Below are 10,162 nucleotides of genomic sequence, written 5' to 3' on the forward strand. Positions count from 1 at the left end.
CTAATTTTGAATGAACAATATTTTGAAAGTAGACGTTAACAACACCAACAAAGTTAGATAAGAAAAGAACACCATTATCATTTTGACATATTCAATGAAGTAATTGGTTTTGAGTTGCAAAAGTTGAATAACAATGGCTTAGGCTTATTTTGCAATCCTCAGTATGGAAGGTCTTTAATCACTTGTATATTTTTTTTTTGAAGATTTAATTATACTTAAACTTAGATTTAGTCACATTTTTTGTATTTTACTGTAACACCATTAAAAATTGATCACATGATACTAGCAGTCAATCACATTATAATAAGTAACAACTCTTCTCATGATACGTAATAAACATAAATTAAAATTAAAAAATTAAAAAATATAAATTAATAAAAAAGTAAAAAAAAAAACATTTTCCCGTTAAGAATAAATCTAGAGAATGGTTGTTTATATTTAGATATGTTTTTTTAGTAATTTTATTTTAACGGTGTATCCTTCACTTTATTTTTGTCTAACAAATTAATTAATATATTATAGATTTTGTATTTTTATACCATGCACAATTTTTCTTTCGAATGATGGTATTTGCTGACCTTAATAAATATTATTCTTTTTTATAATATTTACATTATTTTCATAAAAAATAAAAATATTTATACATATAAAGTAAGAACATTTCACAGAAAGATTGAATAAAAACGGTGCGCTTTAGGTCCTTTTGAGTTATTTGGCGCTGAATGGCCTTTCGGAGAGACGAAAAGCCACTCCAAGTATCCTGAATCTCCCAGAAACCAATCCCATTAAAAAGAAAAAATCCTTTTTGAGTTATTTTCTTTTGCAACAATGGGAGCATCATCTTCGACGGAGCAGCCGGTATCGGCGGAGCAACGGGAGTTGGAAAACATCGCCGCTTCAACGGGAGCTCTTCCTTTGCTTCAAAAATCCTTCTCAAACCTCTCTGACCCTCAAACCAACGCAATCTCCATCCAAGCACTTCAGGTAATCTTAATTTATTCAACAATCTTCGTTAATTTCATCCATTCACTTCATTTCATAATAGATAATACCCTTTCTTTCTTTTTTCTTTTTCTTTTTCTTTTTCTTTTTCTTTTTACATTGGTTCCAGCAATGTTTTCATTTATGTTACGAAGACCCAGTTTGCGAATCACAGCAAAAGCCAGAGTCTTTCCCTAGGTTGTTGGATCACTTGGGATCATCGATTGTAGACTTATTTTTCTTGTCTGAAAAAGGTGGCATAAATTGGTTAGGGTTTCTAGGTGGTTACATGAAGTGCTGTGGGAGAATGTCTACATCAATGTCTCTTAATATATTGTTGAGAATATTTGCTATGGCAGTGAAAAAGTTGGGGCTTTCTTCGAATTTGGAGTTCGAACCGGATGCTGCTGATTGCAAGATCAATGGGTCTTTAGTACCCTCTGATCTGCTTCTTCTTCTTTGGATGTGTTGGGCTATGTTGTGGAATGTTAGGACCTTGAAATCTTCTGAAAGGAAAGGGAATCTATTATTGCCTGCTATTAATCATTTGGTGTTGTCTGCTGTTGTTGCATGTGCTGAAGTTGATAGCAGCTTTGATTTATGGAATTGTGATATAGTAGGCTTGGATGTTCAACTTCCCGTTGGAAAGTTTCTTAATTGGGCAATAACCACGGCGCCAACACTTTCAGACTGCCTTACACAATATGTTAATAGAAGACTTCAAATCTCGGTTCTTGCGGAGGTGCTGTATTTCAATTCATTGTAAGACCTGAACAAAATTGTTCGGTTGTTCAGTGTCTGCTTGTGTATGTGTTTACCTGACATCTAATATGTATTTTCTTTTGCATATTTGATGTGCCATTATTATGAGAATATCCATTGATTCAATTGTGAGAATCACTAGTTAGGTATTTTTGCTTGATGAATTGCAGGATGAAGCAGGATCTTCAGAATCTATTTCAGGAGATATGTCTCCAAACGCATCTCAAGCTTTACTTTTAACACGTGGAAGGGCATGGGCGATTTCCCTTGCACCTAGAAGCACCATTACTGAAGAAATTTTGAAGTTATGCTTTTCTGCTGATATTGTTGGAACTGATGAAAATCTTCTTTATCGGTTTGTCATTTCCCCTTTGATGTTATGATCCATTAAGTGTCAATGCTCCTAGTAGTCTTTTCAAGATAAGAGTGCATCTTTTCTCCGGGTTTCCTTTAACCTGTGTTTGTAACTTAATAATTTTACGTATTTATTCGGTTGTTTGTGACTTTGTAGGTCCTCTACTCATGGAAAAGGCTTGAACAGATTCTGGTCGAATGTCGAAGGTTATCATGGTCCATTACTTGTTCTCATATCTGCTAATTCAGAAGATGCCTATCAGGATAATAACAAAGCCAGGAAATGGATCATAGGAGCACTTACACAGCAGGGTTTCGAAAATAAGGATACATTCTATGGAAGCTCGGGGAACCTATATGCTATAAGTCCGATCTTCCATGTATTTTCACCTTCAGGTATGTAATCAAACAAGAGGAAATATGCCAATGGTCAGATTTTGTCCGTCTTTTATTCCTTGGAGGGTGGAGGGGCCTGTGGAAGGGGGCAAGGGACATGCATAGAGGATGTTAGGATCCATTCCTTGCCTGGCCTATGTAATCAAGTTTCTGTTGGGCCATTTTCTTTTTCGGTGGATGACTTGGTGAATATAATTAATCATAAAATTTTAACAGGGAAAGAGAAGAACTATGTATACAGTCATTTGTACCCTACAGGAAGAGTTTATGAATCTCATCCAAAGCCAGTGGGAATTGCATTTGGAGGAACCACTACAAATGAGAGGATATTTATAGATGAGGATTTTGCAAAACTAACCGTTCGCCACCATGCAATGGACAAAACTTACCAACCTGGTTCCCTTATCCCAAACCAGGTGCATAGGATACAACTTTAATATCCAGTTCTCTTAATAAATGCAGAATCCTATGAACCTGTTATTTGATGCTACAGTGTGTAGTTTATACTACCAATTAGTCTTTTGTCTCTTCTAATCTGAACCCTCATGAGAATTTTAACTATCATGACCTGCTATATTTTTTCAACATGGAAAGGAACTGATATGAGGTTTTTCCTCGAGTGTCTGAAAGGTCGGTACTGAACTTTGAAATGATTTGGTGCAGGGATTCCTCCCAGTAGAAGCTTCGATAGCAGAAGTCGAAGTATGGGGACTTGGTGGTAAGACTGCAAAGGAAGTCCAGGATTCGTACAAGAAAAGAGAAGAACTTTTTACTGAGCAAAGAAGAAAGGTAACCAAAACCCTCTAAAAATTTAAGTCAATTTCAAACCGCCTGAAGTGTAAATGTTGAGTTGCAAGGCTTAAGCATGGGAGCTGCGTGTGTACAGGTTGACTTGAAAACATTTGCAACATGGGATGATTCGCCTGAGAAGATGATGATTGATATGATGGGTGATCCCAACAGAGTTCAGCGAGAAGATCGCTGAGCCATTCACTCCAACGTTAACCATCATTTAATACTATAGTTTTCTTGCTTTGGTAATAATAATAGGTTTGGCCATTAGTCATGTGGATCATCTGTAACTATTTCGAAGAGATACGTCAATGAGAAAACAATTTCTTCGTTCTGTTGCACATTGGTTGTATAAATTTTTAGTCTCTGAATTTTTAGTCTTTTCACGTTTAGTCTCAAAATTTGTTCGCTTTTTTTTTTTTTACTGAAATAATAATGTGATGCACTGATGCTTGAAATTGTGTTATTTCATCACATGAAATTTTTATGTAAAACAAACTAAATTTTCATGATGTGGTATTCTCATTTCACTGTGAAATTAAGAAAAGTTATGAGATTAATACGGATAAAAATATTAGATCAAATTGAAGAAAGTTATTAAATTTTGGAACTAATAAAGTTTTTTTAACCGCTTGGGGAAATTGGGGCCTCTTTCTATCGCTTTACTCGCCTATTCTGTGTATGCAACATACTGCGGGGGTTTGTCGCTGTTCCCTTCTTCGACAGTCGTCTTCCAAGATTCAAATAAAAAACGTAGTCTCCAACAACATTCACATTAATATACCGCTATTATAACAGAACATTTAAGGTATTCATATGTAGCCTATGGGGCAGCTCAATTGCTTTTTATCGCAGCAACTTGAAAATAAAATATGATTTTGGAACATTTTTAGGTGTATAATATTTATAAATTTAAGTGCATAACATCTTTTAAATAGTTTTAAGGAATATATATATTGTATATAAAATTATAAAAGCAGTACGTAATGAATTGAAGATGCGTTTGCATGTATGTTATATATAGGGGACTAACATTATCAAATTTGGATCAAAGCAAGGAAGAACAAGAAAACCACCAAAAAGAAACGCCGTCCCAGAAAATATATCCCCAAGTGATGGTAAGTAATTCATCAAATGGTGGACGGAAGACGCAAAAAATAAAAGGAAAAATCAAGGAAGGTGAAAGCTATAATTGAACTACTTGAAAAAACAAGGCATACTAGTATGTTTTCAACTGCCTATCTCTATCCATTTTCATTCTCTTTGCATTAGGGGCGTCGGGAATACTATTGCCCCTGTTCTGGGAGGATGTATCATGTTGGTACGTACAATTGGCGCCATTCCTGCATCCCCTGGAATTGTTAAAGTAAACACAAGGCTTCATTATCCTCAGCTTCGAATCTCTTGACCTCGGGTTATTTATTACTTCTTGGCTGGGTCTTAACTGTTGATTGTATCGGTTATTGAACTTCTGGCCTCCTACTTGACTTTCTCCTCCATGCTGTTGAATCAAGTTCTTGTAATAGTTTACATCCTTCTTTTGGGGAAGTTCCATTGCAAGTGAATGTGAAATTGGACATACACCAGGAACCAAACCATGTATATTTGAGGCTCCAATTCCAACCCCATTTAAATTGCCGTAAAACGCTCCACCATTTTCTGTTCTACTGATGTAAGCTGCAGATGGAGGCATGTCAAACGATGGTACCAAATTGGTTGATGTTATAGGTAAGCTTTGTGCACCTGAAGCCACTTCATGCTCTGTAACTAATTTCTCAATCAATTTGGGGTTGCTGAGAATTTGGACGAGCAAGTCAGGATCAATCATGTTTCCATTTTCATTGCTTTGATTTATTGCTGTAAAGGCAGCAGCTGTTGGTTTCTCATTGGTAGGAACACTTGAAATAATTGGTATACTGCAATTCAAATGAGGTAAAATATCCAACAACTGAGGCTGGAAACTAGTGGAGGCACCGAACGGTGCTAAGACATTCGATTGTGTTCCGATTGCCGCATCCTCGTCTTCAATGGGAGTGATGGGTATTTGAGGAGTTTGCTTATCATCATAGTGACAGTATGCCATGTCAGCTGAGACAGAAGGACTGCATAATAAGAAGGAAAGTTAGGGACAGGGCAAATTAAAACTCTAAGGGAAGCAGTTCTTACAAAATCCACCCCCCTCAAATTAAAAGAAAAAGGGAAGTATCAAACTTAGTAGGAATTGCAGATGGGCGTGGATAAACAGCTTCAAGTACTCTCAGTTCTCTTTGGTTTTGAACATCTGCCTCTTTACTTTCCTCTCCGGCAACCACTTGCCAATTCAAGTCCAATACAAACTGTGGAAATACAAAATCAGCGTTGATGAAAATGCTAAGAGCAATAATCATAAATCAAACCAAAATGGAAATGGCCAAAAAACTAAGTCTTTAGAGCTGTTACTCTGAGAGGACATCTCCATTTAGTGACAAGGATTTCTGTCAAGTTAATCTGCATTTGATCTGTAGAACAAGATCCTTCAAAGCCAGGAGGCAGAAAGTCATCCACAGTTGCCCCATTTAAATGTGATATAGAAGACGTTTTTGCTTGGAGGTGATCTTGAGTTCCCAACCCAACTTGTAAAGGTGATTCCTCTGATAGAAAGAGCCTTATCTGTTAATAGAAGCATTTATATTTTCAGTTAGTACTGAAATCTCACATCAGACAAGAGTAACATCTCATTTCAGCTTGGCTCTACTTTGAATTGAAAATCTAAGGACTGAAGGCAGATGTCCCTTCATATTGTAAGGAACCGTACACATACAAATGAGATGTCACAATTGGAACTTCTCCAAAAGAAATTATATATTCTTTCAAATTATTGACGACTTGGGAAAAAGGGGATATACTGAAGACACTTTAGAGACACAATTATCCTACATGAAAAAGGAAAGACAACAAATAACAAGCTTCTCTGATAACTAAAAGCAAAAATTTGAAGTCAAGACTTCAGAACTTAACAAACATTATTAACTTAACATGCATTGATCGAGATTTCAATTTCGTACCCTAGTTATGTGTTATTTTGTTCTCTGTAGATCAGTAAATGAACATTAAATGAAAGGAATTGACGAGCCGGGGAAGTTTATTGCAGCTATATATTTATTGTCGTTGAAATTTCTGAATGACCTAAAAATCAAAGTCTTTTACTACTGTTCTTTCATATTCTATGTCTAACTTGCATAACATATTTCCAAACTCCATTGATTTTTATTCCCATAAAACCAGTTAAGTAAAACCTAAACTAGCCATAAATACTACCGAAAGAGAATGAAAGAACTCCATCATTCATACTCTAAAAGGCTTCATACAACAATGCCCTCACCAAAAATGAAAAAGCACATTCGTAGTTATGCTTTGCAAGAAGACTAATAATGAACTAGTAATCACCAAATAGATTCAAATAAAATTCAAACACAGTTAACAGGTTTAAGAAAATAAAGGTCCATTTAACTTCAAAATTTTCCACCCTCATTTCCATTTCTCTATTTCAGCTAAAACGGAGCTCAAATTTTAGGAATTGCGAAACTAAAAGAGCAATCCTTACCTGACAAAGGTTAATATCCGGTGCCCAAGTAACCTTTTTTGATTTGTGCAGTCCTCGCATATTGACAGATAGCAAAAATAAAATAAATATTATAAATTAAAGATTAAAAAATCTCAAAAATCCGCCTTTTCCATCATCGATTCTGATAAAATTGATAAAAGAGTCCAATTCCCAGAATCACCGATTTTAGAATTCGATTTCGATCGATAAAAAAAAAGGTTAAAACCTTAAGAGCAAGACACCACTGTCCCAAAAACAAAGGAGTCTCTCAGCCTTTGCATCAACTTACACGTTTCGAAAACCCTAATTTACATGAAAAACAAAGAAGTAATGGATTGAAAAAAGAGAGAGAGACCTAAATATGTGTCTTTGGAAACAGAGAGATCCAAGGCAACCCTAGATCCTCTGGGTTTGCTTTGCTGCCTTGCCGTTTTCCTATCTAATTTTGTTTTTCCCCTAAATTTGTTTGTGTACTAGTTTCGTTTTAGGAGGCTTTCGGTTCTGTACTTGTAGATTCTGTTGAGTGAAAGCTGCCACACGCGTTAGTTTGACGCGTGCAGGGGGGGGGAGGTTGTGGAGTTGTATTGGACGCGCTGTGGGGATAGAAGTAGAGGAGGTTCTTGGCATAGTTTTGGTTTTCTGAAAATTTGAGTTTAACGATGAAAGGACTTAACACTTCATTATTTCCTCCATTCTAATTGTACGCAAAACTGAAAAATCAACACGTTACAACATCCTATTAATCGACGGTATCGTTTTTCTCTTTTAAAAAAATTATCTTTTTAATATGTTGATGTGTCAGAAGACACTCTATTATTCTTAATAAAATATTTTTTTTAACTTAAAAAATATTTTATTATTATATTATTATTTTTTATTATAAAAAGTGATTGATTTGATCCCTCAACCTCACACATTAGTTCTTGAGTTAAATAGAGACTTTTTTTTTTGAATATCCTCCCCTCCCTTATTTGAAAATTGCAATTAAGTCTCTTCACTTATATTTTAGAAGGTTAATACTAATTATTTTGGCATTTTATTTTTTTATATTACAATTTATTTTGTTTGTTATGGTTTAAAGAATAGCCAAATGTTCCTTCTTTTAAAAAAAATAGTTAGTTTTTAATAAAATAACAATAAAAAGTAAACTTATACAATTATAATAAAATAATTAAGTTTTTTTTTCTTCTATTTTTGCAATTTCAAAAAAAAAAGTACAACCAATTTTTTGCAACAATTTACTTCGATGGTGTTATTTTAGAAACAACCATTGGTTATATTTTTAAAACTCGTCAAAAAATCGGAATGATATTCGATAAGAATATGTTCGTCAGTGATATGAAATAGAAGGTCAGTGAAAAAATTTCCCGGCGTTATGGAAGGAGGATGATGAAACTATATGACAAATTTCCAATTTCGTCAAATCCTATCAAATTTACCGAGATGGAACTTCTGGACGATAAAGACGTTGAGACAATGGTCGTATTATATTACCCGCCAGGGAGGTTGAACCCTGAACCGATTCAGTTATTTGCTGAGTTAGCAGATGCAAAGCCCGTTGAAAATGTAACTCAGTTAAGTCAACAACTTGGAGTTGAAGACTCGTGTACCGAGGTTCCCAAGTTGTTTATGCACGATTTTGACATCGATCTCAACGTTGGATGTTTAGGTTAGTACAGTGGTGGATTGCAAATATATCCAGACGTTATTGAAATTGATGCACTTGGTGAAGATGGATCTGATAATAATGATTGTTCTGATCATGAATGTGAAGATTTTAGTGACCCCGATTTAGACGATGTCGCAGACGATATCCACGACGAAGGATAAAATAATGGAAATGATCATGCCCCTTCGGTCGAAAACTCGAGCCGTGGCATCGTCATACGCAATGATCCCGATGTCTATATGTCAATCGTTGATCCCGATACGGCACATGCTTCTGAGTTCCCTGAGTACTTAGGCATCATACCTACTCACTTGATGTTAGAAGATCCTGAATTGGAATAGTTGTTCGTGGGTCATAGATTCGCGAGCAAAGACGAGTGTGTCAATACCATCAAGCGCTATAGTTTGAAAGTGTTTACCTACTATAGGGTGGTTGACTCTAAATCGACGATTTATGTTGGTGAGTGTTGAAAGTTGATAAAAGGGTGCAAGTGGTTGGTATGAGCTAAATTTATCCAAAGGTCTCAACAATGAGAGATATGAAAATATGTTGGGCCTCATGCATGCACTTCTGCTCGTATGACGTAGGACCACCGCAAGCTTGATTCAAAAACCATCTGCAACTGCATATTAGCAATGGTTAAAGACAGCCTCACCATTGTTGTATCGTTGCTGATTACTGAAATGCAAGAACAGTTTCACTACTGAGTTTCATACTGGAAGGCATAGTTGGCTAAACAGATGGTCATGGATTAGTTGTACGAAAATTGGGATGTGTCATACAACAAGCTCCAAGGGTGGATTGCCGCAATGTGAGAGTACATTCCAAGGACTGTTGTTGAGTTGCAGACGTTTCCTTATCACGACCGAGGTAACCAACTATATCTGAAGAAAAGAACTTTTTACAGTATTTTTTGGACATTCAATCCATGCATTAGGGTCTTTCCCCACTATAAGCCACTTGTGCAGGTAGATGAGACCTAATTGTATGGGAAATATATGTAAATCCTCCTTATTGTAGTTGCACAAGATATGAATTAAAACATTCTACTGATAGCATTTTCCACTATTAAAGGAGAGGACTCAAAGTCATAAGAATTTTTCGTAGAGAACTTGCGGGGACATGTTGTCACTCAAGACAGCGTTTGCATCATTTCCGATAGATCAAAGGTCTAGTTGTTGTAATTAGGTGTTTGGGTGTTCCGTGGAGATTTGTCTACTGCATCAGACACATTGCAACGAACTTCCACAAGGAATTCAAAAATACGGATTGGCGAAAACAAGTTGTGAAGATAGGAAATTATTAATTTTTTTTCCATATGTTTAGAGTTTGCCAAATGACACGTAACATGTTGTAACGGTTTAAGGTATGAGTGGAGCCACATCAGTTTAAATGGAGATGGCCTAACCTCAAAGCTGATATGCATAGTCTGTAACACCCCAAACTTGGCCTAGTCGTTATGGCCGAATCTGGCAATGTCAAATGAGAGTGTTTTTGGAAACTGTACTGATACATAAAAATAAATCTGTCAAATTATTATCTTTTACTCTTATGCAGAAGTTATAAAATCCAATTAACTCTTGGTACCGTTTTACTTACTAAAACCTTAGTTAATTTTAAAAACC

General features: G+C 35.7%; 2 protein-coding genes across 3 annotated transcripts; one reads left to right on the top strand and one right to left on the bottom strand.

Moving 5' to 3' along the window:
* The first annotated feature begins 671 nt into the window (after positions 1-671).
* LOC121230916 (uncharacterized) lies at positions 672-3,626 on the top strand. Its single transcript, XM_041116465.1, has 7 exons — positions 672-984; positions 1,112-1,723; positions 1,914-2,098; positions 2,255-2,493; positions 2,710-2,909; positions 3,157-3,282; positions 3,380-3,626. The coding sequence occupies exons 1-7, from the start codon at positions 829-831 to the stop codon at positions 3,476-3,478; spliced, it is 1,617 nt and encodes a 538-aa protein (XP_040972399.1). The 5' UTR covers positions 672-828; the 3' UTR covers positions 3,479-3,626.
* A 646-nt stretch (positions 3,627-4,272) lies between these two features.
* LOC121202977 (zinc finger CCCH domain-containing protein 6) lies at positions 4,273-7,576 on the bottom strand. 2 transcript variants are annotated; one of them, XM_041116468.1, is made up of 5 exons: positions 6,869-7,575; positions 5,725-5,934; positions 5,497-5,621; positions 5,029-5,387; positions 4,273-4,962 (listed from the first exon to the last, which is right to left on the bottom strand). In XM_041116468.1, the coding sequence occupies exons 1-5, from the start codon at positions 6,926-6,928 to the stop codon at positions 4,505-4,507; spliced, it is 1,212 nt and encodes a 403-aa protein (XP_040972402.1). In that variant the 5' UTR covers positions 6,929-7,575; the 3' UTR covers positions 4,273-4,504. The 2 variants fall into 2 exon arrangements, with proteins under 2 accessions (XP_040972402.1, XP_040972401.1); XM_041116467.1 differs by having other exon boundaries at positions 4,273-5,387; positions 6,869-7,576.
* Positions 7,577-10,162: the final 2,586 nt, after the last annotated feature.

The sequence above is a fragment of the Gossypium hirsutum genome, chromosome A01, assembly GCF_007990345.1.
Source record: "Gossypium hirsutum isolate 1008001.06 chromosome A01, Gossypium_hirsutum_v2.1, whole genome shotgun sequence".
NCBI lineage: Eukaryota > Viridiplantae > Streptophyta > Magnoliopsida > Malvales > Malvaceae > Gossypium > Gossypium hirsutum.